The 26,016-nt window shown below is 42.1% G+C and overlaps 2 protein-coding genes across 4 annotated transcripts in view; one reads left to right on the forward strand and one right to left on the reverse strand.

Annotated features, from left to right (window-relative positions):
- The first annotated feature begins 283 nt into the window (after window positions 1-283).
- LOC120053459 (insulin gene enhancer protein ISL-2B) lies at window positions 284-4,334 on the forward strand. Its single transcript, XM_039000585.1, has 6 exons — window positions 284-414; window positions 766-955; window positions 1,276-1,535; window positions 2,420-2,703; window positions 3,021-3,188; window positions 3,548-4,334. The coding sequence occupies exons 1-6, from the start codon at window positions 357-359 to the stop codon at window positions 3,662-3,664; spliced, it is 1,077 nt and encodes a 358-aa protein (XP_038856513.1). The 5' UTR covers window positions 284-356; the 3' UTR covers window positions 3,665-4,334.
- Window positions 4,335-6,616: 2,282 nt separating this feature from the next.
- Window positions 6,617-26,016, reverse strand: part of LOC120053941 (S phase cyclin A-associated protein in the endoplasmic reticulum-like) — a 106,748-nt gene continuing 87,348 nt past the window's right edge. For all 3 annotated transcript variants that reach the window (XM_039001268.1, XM_039001267.1, XM_039001266.1), the window contains exons 27-31: window positions 24,022-24,262; window positions 19,828-19,977; window positions 12,533-12,724; window positions 7,755-7,803; window positions 6,617-7,509 (exon numbers count right to left, since the gene is read on the reverse strand). In XM_039001268.1, the coding sequence (XP_038857196.1) occupies window positions 7,406-7,509; window positions 7,755-7,803; window positions 12,533-12,724; window positions 19,828-19,977; window positions 24,022-24,262 (736 nt within the window). In that variant the 3' untranslated portion in view covers window positions 6,617-7,405. The remainder of the gene's footprint in view (window positions 7,510-7,754; window positions 7,804-12,532; window positions 12,725-19,827; window positions 19,978-24,021; window positions 24,263-26,016) is intronic.

Genomic DNA, 26,016 nt, shown 5'->3' on the forward strand with positions numbered 1-26,016 from the left:
ATTATTGAAAATGAAAAGGTGGGACTGTTGTTCCCTTATTATATAAATGGTACATTTACTATCAATATAGCATTAAAATCGTTTTCCAGCAATTTGGGTCCGGAGGCAAAAACCAGTTGAGAACCACTGATCTAGTAAGTAGTCTATTGTTTCATAGTCAAAGCCTTTGCATAGTTTACCCCCTCCCCAAACGCACAGAGGTCCAGGTTTACATGTGACGTCACTCTGCGCGTGGGACATTGCTCTTCTCTTCCCACCTCTCAATCGAGGAATAGAAGTTAGCAGTCAACCAGGAACGGGACCGGGCAGTCTTCCACTCAATTTCTTAATCTATCGGCCTGCACTATCCCTCCTGTATGGTGGATATTATATTAAATTCTTCTTTCTTGGGTGATATGGGGGATCATTCCAAAAGTAAGTAAATATTTGTGTCCCTATCTTAACTTTGACCCAGGCACATTTAAGATGGATTTGATCGTTAACAATATTGGGCTATTATTGGAACATTTCACGATTTTTTTGTTGCATTGGTCAATTTCGATAACTGAAAAGGGTGATGTGAATACATCTTAGGTCTACGGTCAGTTATACCCGTATATAGCTACGGCCCTTCGTTCTGGAAATGACAAGGATAACAAAACAGGACACGACACGGTTGCATGCTGCAGAGTGGACACTGGACGAACATGCGGGGATTTAGCGAGTATATCTGGTGATTACATTGGTGTAGGTGGTGGTAGCATTAATATACTGTGCATTCGACAGAGAAGTCTGGAATCGCAATGTGTGTGGGCTGTGGGAGTCAGATCCACGACCAGTACATCCTGCGGGTCGCCCCGGACCTGGAGTGGCATGCTGCGTGTCTGAAGTGCTCGGAATGCAGTCAGTACCTGGATGAGACGTGCACTTGCTTCGTCCGAGATGGCAAAACATACTGCAAAAGAGATTATGTAAGGTAGGAGTTGACTAAATTTCCTCACTGACGTGATTTCAGAGCTTTGGAATTTCCAAAGGCCCCAATTGTGAAAAAAATTGTAGTTAGGCCTACTGAAGTGGAAATGTATGATAAATTGTTCAAACTGCTTGTTGGCACTAAACAGTATCCACATGAGAGAGAATAGCACAACCTAGTCAAAGTTTCTGGTTTATTTGGTAAAATATAATAAAAAAGGTTGACTTGTGACGTAGGCTATTCGTCTCCTTCATCTGACTAAATTGCATGTTTTTGTTATGCATTATAAAGTATTGAGACCAATGTTCCTATGTCCTTTTCAGATTATTTGGGATTAAATGTGCAAAATGTAACATTGGCTTCTGCAGCAGTGATCTGGTGATGAGAGCTCGTGACAACGTTTACCACATGGAGTGTTTTAGGTGCTCGATGTGCAGCCGGCATCTCGTGCCGGGGGATGAGTTCTCTCTGCGGGACGAGGAGCTGCTGTGTCGGGCTGATCACGGTTTACTTCTGGAACGGGCCTCAGCGGGAAGCCCCATTAGTCCGGGAAATATTCTCTCCAGGTCTTTTCATATTACTGGTCAGTGAACGAATAATGGTGGTAATAATAATGAGAGTATAATATTAATAATAACGTTAATAACAACGATAGGATATAGCATAATAATAATAATAATTGTAAAATAATATATATTTTTTATAATAACAGTTATTATTATTATACTTGTCTGCAAAATGTTCCTTTCACTGATCAAGTGTGCAGACTTTTAAGCCTATAGGTGTATTACATTACTTTCATTGGTAGTCTAAACATTAATTAAAACATATTGGGTGTTGTTTGTATCTATTAAGTTGTTAAAGCTATTAAGCTATTAGACTAAAGTGTACGTCAATTCGTTTATTTTGAAAACAATAAGGTAACATATTGGCTGTGTAAAGGGGGTATGCTGCAATGGTCGATATATTTTTGTTAATTCAAATACTGAAAGTTTAGAGTTTGTAGGTGTGAAGTTAGAAAAAGAGAGAATAAAAGACCTCGATCGAAATATGATTCTACAACAGAAAATAAATGAATGTTACGTGGGAAGCATTTTAAATTGTATTTGTAATTCACAAAATGTTTTTGAGTTAATATTTGAAGGGATATATTGTATAGCCTGTTTAATTAAAGTTTACCAAAGAATCTTATCAATTATCACGAAATTACATGATCATCGTTATTATTATTTTTGGTTGAGGACCTCTTGACTGAGAAATGTGGATGTTTTTTATGATTGTGTTTTTTTCTTTTTCTTTGTGAGTTTCCTATGCTCCTGCCTTGATTGTGTAATTGCTAGGGAGAAGTAGGGAGAATACGTGTATCTATCATCAGTCATGATTGCTTTTCGTTGCGTTTCTAAATTTGGCTCAGTCAGTGGAAATTACATTTTCAAAGATATTTCCGTTTGAATATTTGTCCCACAGATCCTGTGTCAGTTCGACAGCCTCCTCATCGGAACCACGTCCACAAGCAGTCAGAGAAAACCACTCGGGTGCGAACAGTATTGAACGAGAAGCAGCTCCATACCCTTCGGACCTGTTACAATGCCAACCCAAGACCAGACGCTCTTATGAAAGAACAATTGGTAGAGATGACCGGTCTTAGCCCAAGGGTCATCAGAGTTTGGTTTCAGAACAAACGTTGTAAAGACAAGAAGAGAACTATATTCATGAAGCAACTTCAACAACAGCATCACATCGATAAAACTGTAAGTTCATTTAGACATTCTAATGCAACATAAACTAAAAATAAAGGTGTTATTTAATAGGGCGTGACAAATAAAATGTAATGAATGCATATTTTTATTTAACTAGGCAAGCCAGTTAAGAACACATTTTTGTTTACAATGATGGCCTAGGAACAGTGGGTTAACTGCCTTGTTCAGGGGCAGAACGACAGCTTTTTACCTTGTCAGCTGGCCCAATGCTCTAACCACTAGGCTACCTGCCGACCATATTGCACTTTGAATGTTGAGAACCAGATGGATGGTGGTGAGATGTTTGTTGTGATACATTTTATCTGTAGAATCTTCAGGGGCTGACGGGTACACCTATGGTGGCAGGCAGTCCAATTCGACACGACAACACGGTCCTAGGGAACCCAGTAGAGGTGCAGACTTACCAGCCCCCCTGGAAGGCCCTGAGCGAGTTCGCCTTGCAGAGTGACCTGGACCAGCCCGCCTTCCGGCAGTTGGTAGGCGCGCGCGCGCACACACACACACACACACACACACACACACACACACACACACACACACACACACACACACACATTTAGCAATAAATGTATGTTTATTCAAATATCATCCACTCGATCACTGAATGGCCAATCTCAATTCAGATTAGAGAATGGGATTTCATTCAGTCAAATATTTCTAAATTAAATAAATGCTTTTCAGCATCAAATTTGAAGGCTGGTCGATTTACATGAATATTCATATTGGCCCAATATTTGCATTGGACTTCATCGAAACATAAGGGTCAATATCAATATGCAATAAGCAATATTGGGAGAGAAAAAAACGCTAATTAAAACAACCGTTTCCATCGCAGGTGTCTTTTTCTGAATCGGGCTCCATGGGTAACTCCTCCGGCAGTGATGTGACCTCCTTGTCGTCGCAGTTGCCGGACACCCCGAACAGCATGGTACCAAGTCCGATGGACACGTGAGACCAGCCCAACAGTGACGCTTCGAACTCCAGCATGCTCCCGCGTGCCCTGCATGAGAATTGGCTAGTTAACAGCTTTGAGAGGAAAAGGATTTCATCTTATTTAAAGAACAATAACGCTGGATGTGTCTATGAGGATGCACCATTTGTTCACGGAGGGACCGGTCTGCATTTCTCAGGATCGGATGAATTTTAAGTTACCAGCCAGTGACAACCAAGGGCTATAACTAAAGCAGAGGCTGAGCCTCGGATCTTACCTACATGGTTGGACATAGCCTACGTGAGGATTATATCTACAAACATTCAACTTTATTATGAGTCGCTAGCTTGTAATGATGAACATATCAGAACATTATCCATAGTGGCCAACAATTGTATAGTTTCATCTATGTAAGTTTCCTATGTCGGGTTGCGACCATATGGAGACCCCATGACTCTGTAGATGTGCATGATTTCTAGAGATGATTTAAAATCAAGCCTTGTAAAATATTGTAATTAAGTGGATGGGATACAGATTGTGGAACCTTTCAAGAAAAAGTAAGTTATTGATATTTATTATGCGAAAATGTAGGCTATCGTAATAAACCCATATGAACTGTTTCATGTCTAATGAACTCTGCATGTGAAATCTCATAGATGCAGTAATTCAATCAAATATTAACTGAAATTTCAAATGGACAAAATAAATCACTATGTATTTATGAAACGGCTATTTCATGGTGGTTTTGCGTTGCCATAAGCCTATGGGCTTAATCTAAACTATGTAGCCAGGGTGAAAAACGTTTGAGATATAATAGGCCTATAGAATCTCAAATTAATTTCGAACCATCCAAAATAAATCACTGTGATGTCAGTTAAGACCACAATCTTTCAGAGAATCGTGTTAGTCATTAGTTTACATCAAATTGATTTTCTCTATAATTTTAATGGCATATTGAAAAATCGTAACGCAACAGAATCACAGTTGGTCAAATGCAAGCATTTCTACATTGAGGCCTGTTTGTTAAATACAATTGAGGACAACATATTGTTTATTTAATTGTCCTCCACAAATGGATTTGCGATGTGATCATTCCAGTTTCACTTGTAAAGTCACAAGTCTAGACAGAGGACAGGGCTCGGCGGCTCCTTATCTACGCTTGGCATCATCTGCAAACGATACATTGAATGGAACCACAACAAACCCACCTCTCTCTGTCGCTGGAGTCTGTGCTGAAGGGGACTCCCATCCTGCGAACGCATACTGGCATGTCTTGGGTTTATTTTCATTCCAGGCAAAATCCTGGATAGCCTCTGGACAAGGAGTGCAGGTCAAGATACTGACGACATACTAGACCTCAACAATTTGTTGTTGAGAATTAACTTTCTGATCAGAGGACGCAACAGCATTCTAACCTCTTAATCACGATCGGAAACATGATCAGTCTTTCAGCACAGTACATAGTAGTCCTAGCTAGGTCTCTTTATGTGACTTCTGGCATCAAATCAAGAAGCCATTAGGCCTATCCTGCCATGCATAGTCTTTTATGTCAATAATTGTAGCTATGCAACAGTAGCCTACTGACCAACAAATTCTGCCCTTGTACCCCACCTAATCTTTCCTCTGGAAATATTTCATAATCGTGATTAAAAGGAATTTTAGAAACAAAGCATATATTTGAGATACAGGCCTAATCAAATTATTACCCCCTTAAACATAATATATACACATTAATATTCACTTGATAAATGTTTTGCATATAAGGAAGGCAATGACTAGAATAAAAGTCAATAACTTTCAATGTCGCACAGAAAATAACAGTATCCATAGGCCTCAAATTTTGGAATTGCTTCATCCATTAGCCTTGCTATAGGCCTAGATAGGCTATGTAGTTAGTTGTATTGTTGCATATTTCTGTCATTTACACAACTCATTCATTCGTCCATAAAGCCATTTAAGAGAGGGGGGGGGGGGGGGGGGGGGTTGCAAGACAACTAGCAAATTAATAAAGTGCGTAATGCCTATATGGCTTTTGGCACGTCAGATCACGGTTTTACAGTTTTATCTAATTTCCATTTGATCAGATAATTATATAGTATGGAAATCTACAGTTCAATCAGCCATCTAGCTGTATCTGATAAACATCATTAGTACAAACAACAGCACTCGTTAATCCACTGTTGCGCTCCGAGCGGCAGAATGAAAATAGATGCTGTCATTTCAGGATTTCACCTAATCGATAACAAATGATAGGATTCTAATGGACACATTTCCCATATTAACGTAATCAGTTGTCATAATTCTGACCTTAAAGCATACAAGATGTAAAAATAATTAGGCTACTCCACAGTTTGGGGTAGGGGTAGGCTACACTATTTCAGGGAAATAATAGACCTAGGCTACTTTTCAAGCGGTAGGCCCATTTTAGAGCTGCAGTATGCTGCATGTGAAATGTTTTTAAGAGTTTTATGTATTTACTATCCCTTAATATGAGAGACCTTTTCAATTCATATTAAAGTTGAAGAGACACTTGGCAATAATTGTGAGAATATACCCAGCCCTGTATAGGTTTACGTACTGAAAATAATTATTCAATACTGCATAAATTTCTAGGAGTTATCTTTCAAAGAATATCCACTGGTATGTCTCCTTGCTGGGAGCGCTGAATTAACTGTTGGGTTTGATTGGGCTGCTCCAGGCAAGAGCAGAGGATTGACTGGGCCTGCAGAACTGAGTCTGGTATAGAGAAGGACCAGCCATTTTGTTTTAATCCAGCTCCTCACACCACCTGGGATATTAATCACTATTACAAATGTTACAATGCTGTACAGGCAGAAAACTACACAGACAGAGAGGCTAGTCAGTACTTCTCATTAATTGTCACTTGATGATCAGTAGACATAGTGGAAATCACTGAGACTTGAATGAGTGAGCCGCACAGTCTCTAGATAAAAATAACTGGAGGACAATGAATGACGCATAATAATAAATAATTTATTAATGGGATAAAAAAGTAATTTACTAAATCAATTATATTTTGTAAGTTCTTCACAGCATAAAGGCAAAAACAAGGGAAATATTTGTACTTGAAATCAGGACAGCTCCTACTAGAGCAAATCTAAAATGTACAGAATAAACACATATAGGCTATGTAACTTATTGAAGTACAAAACTGCCCAACGCCTGTAAAATAACTACAGGGAAAAAACATTCTGATCAGGTCATTCACATCTTAACTGTATATGAAAATATTAAAGGAATTAACAGGAAGTACACAGTATTATTGATGAACATGTTATGTAATTTAACCATTATGAGAGTGCTTTTGATTATCTCTGCTCTCTTCTGCTACGTTGTCATTCTATCCACAAAAGAAACACAACACGAAAGCAAATGACTTGGTTGGACAAGGAACATAATTATTGTGCGTAACTCACGGAAAAATACATAAGATACTCCCTTCCAACTCAAACTTTCGTGCAAATCGCCCATGGACATCGATGGATGACTTACACAAACATTTTAGTTATACATGTGCATCTCAAGTTAGGATTTATCCCTCGTCTTCTAGGATTTCAAAAGTTTTGGGAAGGCTAAGACTGCATTTTTAAAGAATAAGCCCATATGCGGACTTCAAATGTAAATGAGAAAGTATGTAGTGTAGAAAGTATGTAGTGTAGAATGGAGGGTGAAGTGTCGGCTTCTACTTTGCAGTGTTTTTCATGTGTATGTGCGTGTTAGAGGTCGGCATGCAATTCTGAATTAGTCCTCCTGCTTCTTGAGGAAGAACTGCAGTGCTGAGTCCCATTGGTCTCTGGGAAAGCGGTTGGACAGCTCACAGTAATCCAGTGGCTGAGAGACTCTGTCTGCATGGTGACAAACCATAGGACATTGTTTTTTGTCTGAGCAAGATGCCTCAGGATTTATACACTAATATTTAAGAATTACAATCGTCAATTGACCATAACAATTTATGTAAATTCATATTTTTCAATTGAAAATACTGTACTGTCACCTTTTTTTAAATAATTGGTGAATGCATTAATACATTTTAATGCAAAACTATCAAAAAAATGTAAAAGTGAAAAAAATGGCATTGAAGAATACCTACCTCCTTGTTGCATTCTATTGTCTGGATGGTTCTCACTTGAGGCACCGTCCTGGAGGAAATAAAAAGAGGAATATGTCAGAGTGATCCACAGTATTAAGACAGTAGTAGGGGAGAGGCCAGACACCATTGTTCACAAGCTGTGAAGAAATTGAACATTTTATCCACCATATCTAAGCAAACCATAACTCATCATGCTTGAAGCTAACCAAACTAAATAGGTACGAACAGATAACTTTACCTTAAACATAAACTTTTGCAACGATTTCATGATGCCGGATTTGATCCTGACAACAGTGTGTTTTGAACATCTGAAAGAACTCAAGTGTATTTTACATACCCATACATTCTGTTTGCAGTCCCTGCATGTTTCCCTGTTCTGATTAACACACACATTAAAGCTTATAAAGATGTCACAATATACTAAATTTCAATACGAACCATATCCTTAAAGGGATAGTTCACTCAAATTATAAAACGACACATTGGTTTCCTTACCCTGTAAGCAGTCTATCTATGTACAAGGTATGATAGTAATCCATGCTTTGGTTTAGTTTCCCTAGCAGTAGCTGGTACTGTTTCCTAATGCTAACGTTTTAGCATTTGTGGCACAAATCCCATTAAACTCATGGAACCGATATTATACTGAACAAAAATATAAACGCAACATGTAAAGTGTTGGTCCCATCTTTCTTGAGCTGAAATAAAAGATCCCAGAAATATTTCACCTGCACAAAAAGCTTTTTTTTTTTTTTTTTAAAGAGCAAAACTTTATTTACATCCTTGTTAGTGAGCATTTCTCCTCTGCCAAGATAATCCAACCACCTGACAGGTGTGGCATATCAAGAAGCGGATTAAACAGCATGATCATTACACAGGTGCACCTTGTGCTGGGGACAATAAAAGAGCACTCTAATATGCAGTTTTGTTACACAAAACAATGCCACAGATGTCTCAAGTTTTGAGGGAGTGTGCAATTGGCATGCTGACTGCAGGAATGTCCACCAGAGCTGTTGCCAGATAATTGAATGTTAATTTCTCTACCATACGCCGCCTCCAACGTTGTTTTAGAGAATTTGGCAGTATGTCTAACCGGCCTCACAACCACAGACTACGTGTAACCACGCCAGCCTAGGACTTCAACATCCAGCTCCGTCACCTGTGGGATCGTCTGAAACCAGCCACCCAGACAGCAGATTAAACTGTGGGTTAGCAAAACTGAATAATTTCTGCACAAACTGTCAGAAACCGTTTCAGGGAAGCTCATCTGCGTGCTCGTCATCCTCACCAGGGTCTTGACCTTGTAACCGGGCAGATTGCATGTATGGCGTCATGTGAGTAAGCGGTTTGCTGATGTCAATGTTGTGAACAGAGTGCCCCATGGTGGCGGTGGGGTTATGGTATGGGCAGGCATAAGCTACGGACAACAAACACAAATACATTTTATCGATGGCAATTTGAATGCACAGAGGTACCGTGATGAGATCCTGAGGCCCATTGTCTTGCCATTCATCCGCCGCCATCTCCTCTTGTTTTAGCATGATAACGCACAGCCCCATGTCGCAAGGATCTGTACACAATTCCTGGAAACGGAACATTTCCCAGTTCTTCCATGGACTGCATACTCACCAGACATGTCACCCATTGAGCATGTTTGGGATGCTCTGGATCAATGAGTACGAGTGTAAATTCGCACAGGCATTGAAGGAGTGGGACAACATTCCACAATCAACAGCCTGATTAACTCTTTGCAAAGGAGATGTGTCGCGCTGCATGAGGCAAATAGTGGTTACACCAGATACTGACAGGCGTTCTGATCCACCCCCCTACCTTTTTTTCAAGGTATCTGTCACCAACAGATGCACATCTGTTTTCCCAGTTATGTGAAATCCATAGATTAGGGCATTCATTTATTTCAACTGACTGATTTCCTTATATGAACAGTATCTCAGCAAAATCTTTGAAATTGTTCCATTCGCATTTTTGTGCATCATGTTCAAATCATCCATAAGTGACTTTGGTGAATTTCACAATCAATTGTAGGTACTGTACTTTTGAATGATTTGAACATGATGTGCAAAAAATGACAATATCAGGCCCACGACTTGAATGCGATGTGTGCCAGAAATGCTAAGAAGTTAGCATTTAGAAACAATGCCAGGGAAACTAAACCAAAGCACGATTGCGGACATACTGTCCATAGACTGCTTATAGGTTAAGGAAACCAATATGTAATTTTGTAATTTGGGTGAACTATGCCTTTAATACTATTAAAATAGCAAAAGTTCTAGCAAAACAAGTTTTTGCTTCATCTCAGGTTAATTCTATAATAAATAATGACACAGGGAATAAGGAATCTATAGATCTTCCCACTGTTTGGCTGAAATTACAATAGCCTGTCCCTCTATTGTGCGAGATAATCTTAATGTAAATAATGGTGGTAGCTGGGCGGTGAGAGGCGATGTTGTCAGAGAAGATGAAGGAGACAGCCTGTTTACTGGAGGCTTAACCACTGGCAGGTAAATCCACAGAGGATGCCATGTAGGTGCTAAATATCCACCAGGAGACAGATACATTAAAAAAAGGTCCAATGCAGCAGCTTTGATCTCAATAACAAATAATTTCTGGGTAACAATTAAGTACCTTACTGTGATTGTTTTCAATTAAAATAGGACTAATAAGTAACTAAAAGAGCTTCTTAGTTAAGAGCAATTTCTCATACAAGGATTTTGCTAGGACTGTCTGGGAGTAGTCTGAATGGGGTTGGGAAAACAGAAAACTAGCTTTTATTGGCTGAGAGATTTGGAACTCTTTCTTATTGGTCTATTGACTAATTTACCACCTGGGGATGTCACCAGGCAGGCCAAAATTCCATCCCACCAAAACATGCAGAAATGTCAGGCAGTCTTTTCAAGCAGCCCTTGCACTAAAAGGGAATTACCATAATTTTCACAATTTCACAGTATTATTCCAACCTCAGTGTGTAAATAAACACTGAGTATACCAAACATTAAGAACACCTTCCTAATATTGAGTTGACCTCCCCCCACCCTTTTCCCTCAGAACAGCCTCAATTCGTCAGGGAATGGACTCTACAAGGTGTCGAAAGCATTCCACAGGGATGACCCATGTTGACTCCAATGCTTGACATCAATAAGGGATCATAGCTTTCACCTGGTCAGTCAATGTCATGGAAAGAGTAGGTGTTCTTAATGTTTTGTATACTCAGTGTACACAGTGCTTTTGGAAAGTATTCAGACCCTTTGACTTTTCCACATTTAGTTACGTTACAGCCGTATTCTAAAATGGATGAAATTGTTTTCCCCCCTCATCAATCGACACACAATACCCCATAATGACAAAGCAAAAACAGGTTTTTAGAAATGGTTGCAAATGTCAAAAAAATTAAATAACTTAAATATCACATTGACATAAGTATTCAGAGTACTCAGTACTTTGTTGAATCACCCTTGGCACCGATTACAGCATCCAGTCTTCTTGGGTATGACTCTACAAGCTTGGCACACATGTATTTGGGGGTTTTCTCCCATTCTTCTCTGCAGATCCTCTCAAGTGCTATCAGGTTGAATGGGGTCTGCGGTCCTGAGCGCTCTGGAGCAGGTTTTCATCATGGATCACTCTGTACTTTGCTCCATTCATCTTTCCCTCGATCCAGACTAGTCTCCTAGTTCCTGTCACTGAAAAACATCCCCACAGCAAGATGCTGCCACCACCATGCTTCACCGAAGGGATGGTGCCAGGTTTCCTCCTGACGTGACGCTTGGCATTCAGTTCAATCTTGGTTTCATCAGACCAGAGAATCTTGTTTCTCATGGTTTGAGTCCTTTAGGTGTCTTTTGGCTAATTCCAAGCGGGCTGTCATGTGCCTTTTACTGAGGAGTGGCTTCAGTAGGGCCACTACCATAAAGGCCTGATTAGTGGAGTGCTGCAGAGATGGTTGTCCTTCTGGAAGGTTCTGTCAGAGTGGCCATCGGGTTCTTGGTCACTTCCCTGACCAAGGCCCTTCGCCCCCGATTGCCCAGTTTGGACGGGCGGTCAGCTCTTAGAAGAGTCTTGGTGGATCCAAACTTCTTCCATTTTAGAATGATGGAGGCTACTGTGTTCTTGGGGACCTTCAATGCTGCAGAAATATTTTGGTACCCTTCCCCAGATCTGTGCCTCAATGCAATCCTGTCTCGGAGCTCTGCAGACAATTCCTTCGACCTCATGGCTTGGTTATTGCTGTGAGATGCATTGTCAACTGTGGGACCTTATATAGACAGGTGTGTGCCTTTCCAAATCATGTCCAATCAATTGAATGTACCATAGGTGGACTCCAATCAAGTTGTAGAAACATCTCAGGGATGATCAATGGAAACAGGATGCACCTGAGCGTAATGTCAAGTCTCATAGCAAAGGGTCTGAATACTTAAGAAAATAAGGTATTTCTGTTTTTATTTTTAATACACTTGAAAAGATTTCTAAAAACCTGTATTTTATTTGTCATTATGTGGTATTGTGTGTAGATTGATGAGGATTTTATTTAATCCATTTTAGAATAAGGCTGTAATGTAACAAAACGTGGAAAAAGTCAAGGGGTCTGACTACTTTCCGAATGCACTGTATATAATACAGAAACATTATCTTTTTACTACACTGTGCCTTTAAACCAAAAAGACTGACTAAACCTGTGGCTCTATTATGTATTTGCTCTGTATACATTAAATGCGCTAGTTCTTCAGAAAATGAAAGCGTCGCCAAAACATCAGTGTGTGTGTTACCTGTATGAAGGTGGCCAGCAGCATACAGCTCATCTCCTGCTGCAGGATAACCTTGTTCTGGGGATTGTTGTAGCAGGCTGAGATGAGTGAGGGGAAGAGCACTTTGATGAGGCGCGGGTGGCTGAAGTACTGGAAGGGCAGCTGACACAGTTTCTGCAGCACGCTGGGCTGGCGGCCAGACTGCACTATCACCTGGAACACACAGAGCAGGGCCAGTCAGCCAGTCAGCCAGTGCCACCCGTAAATCACTGCCCTGCACCCCTCCCACCTATAAATCTGCCACTAAAACAACACACAAACACCCATTAGGAGAACTGGAGGGCACAGCATCCACAACACACAATTACAGGCTATAAAACACAATGATGGGATGTTTTGCTCTTCCTTTGTACTGCAGGTCATTTCCAAGCTTTTGTGAAATGGGGGCAACAAGAAATCGTAATGTGAAATATCTTCTTGATGAGAAATATCTTGACTTCATTATCAAAAGATATAGGCTTTTATGTTTAACCCGGTAACATCTCCAACTGTGTGAGTGTCACAGATATTGAAGCCAACACCAGACCATATCCCTGTGGATGTGCACTGTGCAGCTTAGGTTGAGAGGGCATGCACTGCGTAGGGGTGGGGGGGAAGGGTGAACAGACCTCCACTGTAGCCTTGCCACCACCACTAAGAAATGAGCAATACCATTAATGGAGTTCTCACCCGGCTGACATCCTGCTCCCCCTTACCATTGGCCATCAATCACACAATTACATCCGGCCCACCAATATTAAAACCAAATCACGTCCAGCCTAGTTTGATTAGAGCGGGAACTAGTCCAAAGGAAGGGGTCCTGGCCTAATGCTCAGGGCATCTCCCCAGAGCCTGGGAAGGCCATCAGCACTTCTCTGAAAACTGGGGGGGGGGGGGGGGGTCACCACAGTAAATCCTGTCTGGAAAAACACCCCACTGCTTTACAGGTACAGAGACCCAGGCTGGGGCTCAGCTGAAATAGGAACCAGAAGGGCAGGGTGAGGTCCCCTGGCCACAGTGACATAAATTCAGAGGATTTACAAGATTTGGAGAATACACTTAACAATACTCTTCCAATGCATTCTCTCTTTGATAATGCACTTTAAGGTTTAAGGGTAGGATAAACAAAGCGATAATTCACTGCTTTTATAATTTCAAGGTGAAGCTCCTCAAAGCTCTGTTCTACAGCAGCATTCAAAGGGCCACAGGCGATGCCTCTTCCTATTAATGTCTGTAAATATTCTTTACTGACCAGCTAAAACAAAAAGAGGCTTTTTAGGGGAGTTAAGTCTCCACTGGCACGCAACTAAAGCAAATTCTCAATGAGGTTAACAAAGATGAACTCAAACATGCAGGTTCACGAGGAAGATACCGAAATACCCTGTATTTTCACTTTGTCATGTAATGCAAGAATCTAACGTTAACTCCACTGTACAGAAGGAAAAAAGGGGAAGATCTGATTGTTTTCAAAATGGAGCTGCTTATTTAAATTTTAGAAGCTAGCTGCAGAACTTCGACAAGATCCTAGATCACCGAATCAATCTTCACCGTTGCAACACTGCCGGAGGAGGAACAGCCAGAGAAGAAGGTCATACATTTGATTATGAGATCCCAGGTAAAGGAATCTTTCATTAGAATATTGAAAAACACACCTCAGAAACACTGCAGACTAACAATTTGTTGTTGCAGGGCCTGCTTTTGGACATCATAATCCTGAACTTTCATAGGTTTCAGAAGCCAGTGTGTGTTGGGGCCGATGCTCTAAGGACTCAACCTACAAACCATACAGCAATCTCATAATCCTCCACTACGCAGTGTTCCATCCTCAGCTGCCTAAACAAATTGTCCACACAAGTGCCCTCTGCAGGGAGGCATACAGTGCCTTCAGAAAGTATTCATACCCCTTGACTTATTCCACATTATGTTGTATTATAGCCTGAAATCAAAATAGATTAAATGTTTTTTTCCCTCACCCATCTACAAACAACAGCCCATAATGACAAAGTGAAAACTTTGTTTTAGGAAACGTTTTCATATTTATTGAAAATAAAATACGGAAATATCTCAGTCACACAAGTATTCACACCCCTTAGTCAATACATGTTAGAATCACCTTTGGCAGTGATTACAACTGTGTCTTTCTGGGTAAGTCACTAAAGCGCTTTGCACACCTGGACTGTACAATATTTGCACATTATTCTTTAAATTCTTCAAGCTCTGTCAAATTGGTTGATAATTGCTAGACATCCATTTTGAAGTCTTGCCATAGATCTTCAAGCTGATTTGAGTCAAAACTAACTAGGCCACTCATGAACATTCAATGTTGTCTTGGTAAGCAACTCCATTGTATATTTGGTCTTGTGTTTAAGGTTATTGTCCTGCTGAAAGGTGAATTTGTCTCCAAGTGTCTGTTGGAAAGTTGGACTGAACCAGGTTTTCCTCTAGGATTTTGCCTGTGCTTAGCTCTAATCCGTTTATTTTATCCTAAAAAACTCCATAGTCCTTACCGATGACATTCTTACCCATAACATGATGCGGCCACTACCATGCTTGAAAATATGACGATTGGTACTCAGTGATGTGTTGATTTACCCCAAGCATAATGCTTTGTATTCAGGACATAAAGTACATTAATTTGCCACATTTTTGCAGTTTCACTTCAGTGCCTTATTGCAAACAGGATGTTTTGGCATATTTTTATTCTGTACAGGCTTCCCTCTTAATTAATATCGTCGCCATGCTCAAAGGAATATTCAATGTTTGTTTATAAACTTTTTTTACGCATCTACCAAAAAGGTGCCCTTCTTTGCAAGGCATTGGAAAACCTCCCTGGTCTTTGTGGTTGAATGTGTTTGAAATTTACTGTGGGACCTTACATATAATTGTATGTGTGGGGTACAGAGATGAGGTAGTCATTCAAAAATCATGTTAAAACACTATTATTGAGTTCATTCACATTATTAGGTGAATTGTTAAGCACATTTCTCCTCCTGAATGTATTTAGGCTTGCCATAACAAAGGGGATGAATACTAACTTAACTGTTAATTAATTTGTAAAAATGTCTAAAAACATACTTCCACATTGACATTATGGGGTATTGTGTGTAGCCCAGTGACACATAATCTCAATTTAATCAATTTCAAATTCAGTCTGTAACAACAAAATGTGGAAAAAGTCAAGGGGTGTGAATACTTTGAAGGCACTGTAAAACAAGGCCAGCTGGCAGCCACAGACCAGAGGTTACCTAGTCCTACAGAAACCAAGTCTATAAGCAACTTTCCAGGACTCTGTAGGCATCACCCCAGGTGAAGAGCAATAACAGTGCCCCACATGGTGTTCCTGTCCACTGGAAGTATCTATTCAAACCCTGACATCATAAAAAAGGTCCAGCAAGCGTCTGTCTGAAGCCATGAATCAAGCCGCAGTTTAACACAGACCCGTAAAGCTCAAGTGCCTGGTGGTTCTGGTCTGTCTTAACTACAGAGATCTGCCTTTTCAAACAGGCATGCTCCTTTATGACTCGCCATTACATAACCACTTTGCTGTCCACTGACAACAGAGAGTGTGTAAAATTAATGTTCTGAAACGCAAACAAAACCTTGGGAGAGCCCAAGTTGAAGCGGAAACCAGGCGGTATGGACTATCCAAATAAAGTGTTACCAAAAATAGCTAACAAGCTAGATTTGACAACTTCTAAGAGTCAGAGTGAACCTGTACTGTAATTCCAGCACATTAAACATTTTACATTTGAGATTCCTCCACACATAGGAAGACTATCGTGGATGAGTGGACAGTGGAGTAGCCTCTTTTCTGCATACCGTCTAGACAGACCCAGACACCTCAGCTAGAGGAACCATGTCAGCCTTCAAAACAGGGCCACAAACCTGAAGCTCTTGCCCACAACACAAGTCAGACCCTCTGCCAAACCTCCCTCTACACACTGGAGTTACCCTAGTGAAGGAACGGCCCTACTGATAAGAGAGAGGGGCAGATGATGTTAGAGGACAGAGTTTTTTCAGGAAGACAAGCTACTGCTGAATGGGCCTCTTAACAACTAGCTACCACCTGATTGAGACGATGTAAATTGTCAACTGATAATCAGATGTCGACATGGACATTGACTTAAGATATACCCTGGACAAGAAGAGAAGATCCCACCATGGCTTTTAAGAGACAGGCCAAGGGTATTCATCTCCTATAAACCATATAAAACACGGTGTTTGCCAAATAACTTGTAATTATTCTAGATTTATCTGCCTAATAACCTTGTCAACTTACTCTAGATCTTACAGCAGATGATGCCATTCTGAAACTGCCAGGAGCCACAATCAAAATGAGTCATTCTGCAAATACAACCTCTTTAAAAAGATATGGAAGGTTTATGGGGAAAATGTCCCCTTAACTACACTGAAGTTAGTTGGACCTGGGTCCTCCCAATATGAAGTGTGTAAATCATCTACAGAGCTAACAATCAGCCCTTACCTGCCAGTCACCAGTCTGAGTCGGTGTGTGTTTACTCTGGTGTATAGTAGGAGACATAGGGTACATTCCCCAGCACTGGGCTGGCTCCCCATGAAGGCGTGAAGGGTTAGGGTTGTGTTGGCAGTAATGGGGAGTTGATCAGGGATTACAGGCGCAAAGCTGTGAGCTGGAGTCTGGAGGGCAGAGGAAACACCCTCGTATAGAATGGGAAGGACAGGGGCTCGTCTGGCTGCAGATAACACTGATGTGTGGGATGTCAGTCTGGGAAGGGGCCTACTGCAGTTCACAAGCAGATCGTTTTCTATTTTACAGTAGACTTCATAGTGAACTGAAATATTGCATCCGAGTAGTAAATGCATTGCAAGTGTCGGGATGAATTAATGTGAATTTAAGTCAATTTGGGAAATTGCATTAAGCTACTGAAAACTTTCCATAGTCTGGAACTGGTCATGAAATGGAAAGCAAGCAAAGCCAGGGGTCTGGGTTAACGTGCCAACATCGCTAGCATTTACTGTTCCTACATTTTAAAGAACCTAGAGATCATCACCATGAATGACTCACAAATGAATCACTGGGAGGTTGGGAAGAAAAAGACTCGGGAGCTTACCGGTACTTATCCCCTCATGAGACAAGGAACATGGCAGTTACAAAACAAGTTTCATTTAGCCCCTTTTTAGTGTGACTGTCTTTTGGGAGAACCCATAGAGACAATGAAAACATATGGCCACATGGCCCTGTGAGCCGAAACACTTAAGCACACACAAGGCTACATATGTCACTCTCCCAATGGCTTTCTATGTGACAGGCTGAGTTATTCATACCCTCAGAGCAGGGAGAATATACATCTACAAAGACCGTCTTCAAAGTTCTACGTTTTATGAGCAGCGTTATTTCTAGCGCAACACATATAAACAAAGGCTGGTGTGCCTGCCTGCCGACAGTGAATCAGCAGTCTGTGTGACCGCACGGGCGGGCCTGCTTTTGCGCTCTGCCAATGCTTACATTAGTCTGAGAAAAGCTAAAGCTACTCAAAATATTCCCCTCTTCTCCATCCATCCTGCTCTTTTCAGGGCCCAGATCACATGGACAAATTCCAGGAACCGTGTCACTGGCCAGGATCAGTCCACGGAGGTTGCTAAGGATTGCTCTTCACATTTCCTCACATTTTCTCAAAGGGTTCTCACACCTATCAAATAAACAATAAAAGGAACAAGTCCTAAACGCTGATTTCACTCTCTGGGATGACATTAGAGTAGATAGACAAAGGCTACATATAACATTTACTAAATTGTCAGCAGCTTGTGCTCTGATTGGAAGTCGCAGGTTGAAGACTTTGCATTAGGGCATTTCAAATTAGCAAAGTGCGCTGGTCATAAATGAATATGCAAAGGTCTACTACTCCCAGGCAGACTGTTAGGTTAACTTTGCTGGGCAAGTACAAAGCCCAATCATCTGTCACCCCCCTAATTCAATCATCAGTCCTCATTCAATTATCCAATATAATATGCAAATCAGGCCAACAAATGCTAATTACGTACATCAAAATAATTAAATTGGATAGGAGCAGCAGAGGAGAGCTGAACTGCCATAAAATGGAGTCAGATTCTTTAATTAGGACTAAAACATCCTGGAAATTAGAATCTGAAATCCGCCTATAAATTGCTGGGTGGTTAACCGCGCCTGTGAGGACATTAAAAAGGCAGAGGTTTGAGGTAAAGCTCGATGGCTGGCACTGAGGGTCAGGCTTCACTTAACTAAAGCCTGGCCAACTGTAGCACTTGTAAGCTGCTCAGGGGCCCAGTAGACAGACCATGCATGACAGCCAATTACACAGCAGCCAAGTCTGCTCCATCACATCCTGCTCACAGCCACATAGGCCCAGTAGCCTTAACACTAGGCCTGGGCCAACACAGCAAAGCACACAACACTAGAGAGAACTGGCAGCTCCACTGGGACAGAACAATGGACCATGCTACTCTGACTGAGGGACAATAGAGAACCCAAAGCCCAACAGCACAGAGGTGGCAACATATGAATCTTTAAAGAGGTGGCTCTTGTTGCTTTTGTATGAACCACAAAAAACTACACCCTCTCTTCATCTAATGATACGTTATCAGAAGCATATAAAGGAAACAGAAGTATCATTATATGGACAGACTGTTGCAACAGGGCCACAATGCCAAACCAAATACCATTCATCTCATATTTCTGAAACAGAACAGATACAGTGGGGACTGAAATGATTGACACCCTTGATAAAGATGAGAAATAATGACTGTATAAAATAATTTAAATACGGTCTTGGGGGTATGTCTAAAATGACACAATACATTATTTACCATTAATTTCTATTGGGCACAAAATAATCTGAAACACAACCAAAACGAACTACAAATGCATCCAACAAGTTTGTAGTCACAATCTTGATGTTGTCATTGCATGCTAGGAATATGGGACCTAATACTACACTTTTGACTACTTTATTTATAATCATCTTTAGGGGTGTCAATTTTGCCCCCCTACCTTTTTGAGAAAAAAATCTTTCTCTGAGCAATTGTATTAGTATAAAATAATCTCCCCACTTTTTGAGCATACAATATAGCTCAGGATTTGAATGATATTTATTTAGTCATTATTGCTCATGTTTATCAAGGGTGTCAATAATTTCAGACCCTACGAATGGCTCAAATTACAACAGTTTATGGTGATAACTAAAGAAAAAGCATGAAACAACAACATTGACTTTATTACATATTTGAGTATGTGTGTGTGTGTGTGTGTGTTAGACCTTTACCTGGTTGTCAGGGTGGTTGACGGTGAAGTAGCCCACACAGATGATGACTTCCTGCAGCAGCTCTTCAGAGGAGTGCTGAGAGCAGTACCACAGCAGGGAGCTCACTATGTGGCGGAAAGCAAGGGACAGCCCCTCGGCACCTAGAACAGTCTGAGACAGCACAGAAAAAACATCAGCATTCAAACACCACAGAAACCACAAACACAAAGCAGACACAAGCTAGCTAGAGACATTCACTAAATCTAACTGAATAGCGAACAACCGTCCTAAAGAGTAGAAAATCAACACTATGATGTTAATATACGTGAGGCTGGATTTGCTAAATTAAAAGAGAGGAGAGGGATTTGTGTGCTTTAGCGGGTAGAGATTCAGACTGGTTGATGCAGTGTACAGGGACTCCTGCTAGGGTGTCTCTCCCCAGCCCTAACACCAGGGGGTCCTTCCAGAGGGACCCCAATCCCCCAGAAGATGAGATGCTATCAGAGGCCCACAGACAGTATTTATTAAACATGTCAGCATGACTGAGCACCACAGGGTAAGCAGAGAGAAAACACACTGGAATCAGGTTGGGGTGTATGTATGAGGTTTTGGGACTGATGGAGGGGAGGAGGTAAACAGTCTCCTAAATAGTACCTACCTGAGAGGCCCAATCCTGTTAGCGGACCTGAGCCTTACTGCTGTCTACACTCTCAATATAACACCCTGCAATACTGGAGACATATAACTCTATTTCTCCCCAACTGTAATCTAACCATACCCAACAGTCTTAGGACAGAGAGACAAACTGAACCCTATATTTTGTTAGTGAATGAATGCAAAGGCTGAATATAGTGTCTATTTTGATGGGCACCAAAATGTTGGTGATTAAATACTAATATATTTTATTAATTTACTTGAAAATAGACTTCGCAAATATTTGCTAAATAACTCATCACCAGCAGTGTCCTTTTCAGCTTGAAATCCCCTCTAACCACCCTATTTGGTAGTTGATTCTGGGGCCTAGCAAAACGGCCAATGAGAAGAGAGAGCAGCTCAGCATCTACTGTAGTGCTTATTAGTCGGCACTAGTGTGGGGTAATGTGAACCACAAGGTGATTACAACACAGGCCACAAAAAACATTATTTAAAATGTTCATAAAAACATTGGCACTGAAAAGCTTTGAGTTCCAGCTGTTTTGAATAGCCTGAGCATGGCGGAGCCGAGGGAGAGCAGCCTCTGTGTTAATTACCCACAGGTATTAAAATAATTAATAACTCTCCCACTTCCTCCCTTACGCCATTCTGTTTATGCGCTGCCTGAGCACAGTGAAGCTGTCATTCTCTCTTCATCAGAGCTGGTAATGTATGGCTCGGGCTACAGCACTAATCACTCAGGTCCATCCGCATTTCTGACCCACAGTGCTCCATTTAACCTCAGCAGCTGACCCTCGGTCAGGGGACACTCATGTTTATGTCCAAGAGGTCAGCTCTATCCTGAGGATAAATACTCCAGTCCAAAGGCAGCAGCTCTGAGACCTGGCCTCTGCTGCCTGTCGATCAGTTACACATGGCCTTGTTGCTGCCAGGAAGAGGAAAGAGGGATATTTGTGTTGCCTGATGCTTGTGCACAGGGATATCAAATCAAATTGTATTTGTCACACACACCGAATACAACCTTACCGTGAAATGCTTACTTACAAGCCCTTAACCAACACTGCAGTTCAAGAAATAGAGTTAAGAAAAGATTTACTAAATCATAATTTAAAAAAATAATAATCAAAAAGTAACAAGAAAATCACATAACAATAACAAGGCTATATACAGGGGGTACCGGTACCAAGTCAATGTGCGGGGGTACAGGTTAGTCGAGGTAATTTGTAAAGTGACTATGCATAGATAATAAACAGCGAGTGGGGGGGGGGGGGGGGGGGGGGGTGCAAATAATCCAGGTGGCCATTTGATTCATTGTTCAGCAGTCTTATGGCTTGCAAATAGAAGCTGTTAAGGAGACTTTTGGTCCTAGACTTGGCGCTCCGGTGCTGCTTGCGGTAGCAGAGAAAACAGTCTATGACTTGGGTGACTGGAGTCTTTGACAGTTTTTGGGCCTTCCTCTGACATAGCCTAGTATATAGGTTCTGGATGTCAGGACGCTTGGCCCCAGTGATGTACTGAGCCATACGCACTACCCTCCGTAGCACCTTACGGTCAGATGACGAGCAGTTGCCATACCAGGCGGTGATGCAACCGGCCAGGATGCTCTTGATGGTGCAGCTGTAGAACTTTGAGGATCTGGGGACCCGCGCCAAATCTTTTCAGTCTCCTGAGGGGGAAAAGGTGTCTTGGTGTGTTTGGACCATGACAGTTTGTTGGTGATGTGGAAACTCTTGACCGGCTCCACTACAGCCCTTTCAATTTTAAAAATGGGGGCCTGGTTGGCCCTCCTTTTCCGATAGTCCACGATCAGCTCCGTTGTCTTGCTCACATTGAGGGAGAGGTTGTTGTCCTGGCACCACACTGTTGGAGTCGTGCTTGGCCATGCAGTCGTGGGTGAACAGAGAGTACAGGAAGGGACTAAGCACGCACCCCTGAGGGGCCCCAGTGTTGAGGATCAGCGTGGCAGATGTGTTGTTGCCTACCCTTACCACCTGGTGTCGGCCCGTCAGGAAGTCCAGGATCCAGTTGCAGAGGGAGGTGTTTAGTCCCAGGATCCTTATCTTATTGATGAGCTTTGAGGGTATCCATCATCTGTGGATCTGTTAGGGCCATATGCGAATTGGAGTGGGACTAGGGTTTCCGGCATGGTGTTGTTGATGTGAGCGATGACCAGCCTTTCAAAGCACTTCATGGCTACTGACGTGAGTGCTACGGGGTGGTAATCATTTAGGAAGGTTACCTTCGTTTTCTTGGGCACAGGGACTATGGTGTTCTGTTCGAAACATGTAGATATTACAGACTCGGTCAGGGAGAGGTTAAAAATGTCAGTGAAGACACTTGCTAGTTGGTCCGTGCATGCTTTGAGTACATGTTCTGGTAAACTGTCGAGCCCCGCAGCTTTGTGAATGTTGACCTGTTTAAAGGTCTTGCTCACATAAGCTACGGCGAGCGTGATCACACAGTCGTCCGGAACAGCTGGTGATCTCATGCATGCTTCAGTATTGCCTTGCTTCAAAGCGAGCATAAAAGGCATTTAGCTCGTCTGGTAGGCTTGCGTCACTCGGCAGCTCTCGGCTGGGACTCCCTTTGTAGTCTGTAATAGTTTTCAAGCCCTGCCACATCCGATGAGTGTCAGAGCCGGTGTAGTAGGATTCAACCTTCGTCCTGTATTGATGCTTTGCCTGTTTGATGGTTCGGGATTTCTTATAAGCGTCCGGATTAGTCCCGCTCCTTGAAAGCGGCAGCTTCCTGCTTTGTTTTTTGCTTGTAAGCAGGAATCAAGAGGATAGAATTATGGTCAGATTTGCCAAATGGAAGGCGAGGGAGAGCTTTGAATGCGTTTCTGTGTGTAGAGTAAAGGTGGTCTAGAGTTTTTTTTCTCCTCTGGTTGCACATGCTGGTAGAAATGAGGTAAAACTGATTTAAGTTTGCCTGCATTAAAGTCCACTAGGAGTGCCGCTTCTGGATTAGTATTTTCTTGTTTGCTTATGGTCTTATACAGCTCGTTGAGTGCAGTCTTAGTGCCAGCATCGGTTTGTGGTGGTAAATAGATGGCTACGAATAATATAGATGAGAACTCTCTTGGTAGATGGTGTGGTCTACAGCTTATCATGACTTCTATAATATTAGACATCGCGCACCAGCAGTTATTGACAAATACACACCCCAGCCCCTCGCCTTACCAGACGTAGCTGCTCTGTCTTGCCGATGCACAGAGAAGCCAGCCAGCTCTATATTATGAGGGTGCTAGTCAATAAAACTGTGAGAGAGGACATTGGTGACAAGACCTTTTCATGGCACCCCCTATTTGGAATGTCTGTCTGTGGAATGTGTCCAGCATAATACACCTACGTAACCAGCAAGACCAGTATACACTGTATGGTATGTGATGTGCCGGTATTGAAAAACCTGCCCCGCGGGCAGCATAACCTTTGGAATTAGAGTCACTGTAATTAACACCACCTACTGGACGTGAAGGATGAGGGATTCAAGTGTGAGAATGTGTGCGTCTCTCTGTGTGTGTACTGTACCTCAGTATGAAGTGGTGTGTGTGTGTGTTACCTGGAAGGCAGACAGGTCGAGCAGGGCGAAGCTGTTGAGGAAGCGGAGGCCCGTTAGGGCCACCTGGATGACCCCTGGGGCGTAGGGCTCCTGTGGGCCCTGGGCAGCCGGCTCAGGCAGGGCGGAGCTGTGGAGCAGGATGCAGTACAGAGTGTGTACCACACCCACCAGGTCTGTGGACTGCAGCAGGGCTGTCAGTCCTGTGGGGTCTGCACGCTTGTTGTCGAATATACTGGGAGAGCTGCAAAGGACACAGGCAATATAAATAAACATGTGACATGATAATTTAATTTCTGCTCAATGAACATAGTGACAGTGAAATGTTATATAGGGAAATTAATGATATCTGACTACTCCACATTATAAGTTATCCAAACGTATTATTTATTATTATTGGTTAAAATGCTTCACTTCATTCTAAATCAAGTAAAAGTTCAATTCACAACATAGCTTTTGTCTGCCCTCACCACAGTGACCCGAGACTCAGGATGTAAGCGTGAAGGCAGTCTGGTCCTTGTGGCTTCTAGATTTACTCGCTAGACCAGGGTTATCCCTTCAAATATAAATAATAGGGCCTGCCCCATTTACACTGCATGCCTATCGGGTTAAGTGGAGTAACTGGTTACACTGAGTGAGAGGGAAGTGCAGTCTGGTGGCTGTGTGTGAGAAGGTGTCTATGTTCAGCTGTGCACTGAAGATTATTTAGGCCTAATCAAGGATGATCGCAGTTAAAAGCTTGGTCATTATCACTACAACCACAGACTGAGAAATTCCTTAATGGTACAGCAGTGACACAGAAATGTGACTGTTATTTTTCACCAGTTCAGAATGTGAGTTTGCTCCTCCAAGCTGGGCAGAATGAACACAGGAATTTGGAAGTAGCTCTGACAGCTCATGGCAGTGGCTCATCCATGCCCTTGGCTGCAGAAAGCTTCCTGGCAAGATGCTGTGTACTCAGGCACATTTAATTAAGGTCCACCTTACATGATTGAAAGCAGCATGTTAGTGTGTCTTAGCCAGGAGGCAGATTAAAAGGGATTGGTAACATCATCCTCTCAGCACACATCACAGGTGAGAACAGAACGGGAGTATAACACTGATGGGATGGAAGGAGAGATCGCTCTGAGTTCCTCAGCTGCCCTCTTCATAAAACTCGAGGCCAGTCAATGTAAACTTCTATAGCCAGACTAACACCTGGCGCATAAGAGGAGTTTACCCTGATTAGCCCATGCTTTATAGATGGGAAAAGTATTCTGTTTAGCTCAGACTAATCATTGTACGAAATATACTTTCTCAAAGTACATTGACATCACTACATCGTAGTCAATGGCATCAGAGAAAACTCATGTCAAATGGCTCCCATTGTTTTACAATTAGGATTCCTGCAAACCCACAAGTTCCATAAGCTTGTGCTGACAGGGAATTTAAGAATACCCCTGCTACACAGGATGGGATTTGCAGGCAGAAAATAAAGGCTGTTTGACCTCTGGATGGAACCCACTATATGTTGGCCAACAGCTCTGTGTGGAAATTCCTAGCTCTGCAAGTACATGGTCTCTAATGCCAGTTAAACCCCTCGACACAGCAACTGGCATGGCAAAACATATTCCAGGACCATGGTATACATTCTCTCCAGTATAACCTCCTGAACACACAGAGGACAGGGTAAGAATGGAGATAGTTGGCTGGATTAGCAGGGTGTTGATTATTACGCAACACTGCTCGGTCCGCTCATTAAAGTGGCGAGGTTATGGCGCTGTGTTTTCTCACAGATATTCAGTGACACAGTCATAGCAGTGCTCCCCTGTGTTGGTGTGAAACAGCTGGGCACTGTTACAGCACACAGCAGCTGGAGAGGAGAGGTACACCAGCAGTACAGTGTGGGCACAGGAACGATACAGTCACAACATCTACAGTAAGTAAATCAGCCCTGGCAATAAAGACTTCTACACGGATGGGTTGTTCAGCAACAAAACCGATGCGTGTGCAACGTTT

Source organism: Salvelinus namaycush, chromosome 9 (genome assembly GCF_016432855.1).
Source record: "Salvelinus namaycush isolate Seneca chromosome 9, SaNama_1.0, whole genome shotgun sequence".
Taxonomy (NCBI): Eukaryota; Metazoa; Chordata; class Actinopteri; order Salmoniformes; family Salmonidae; genus Salvelinus; species Salvelinus namaycush.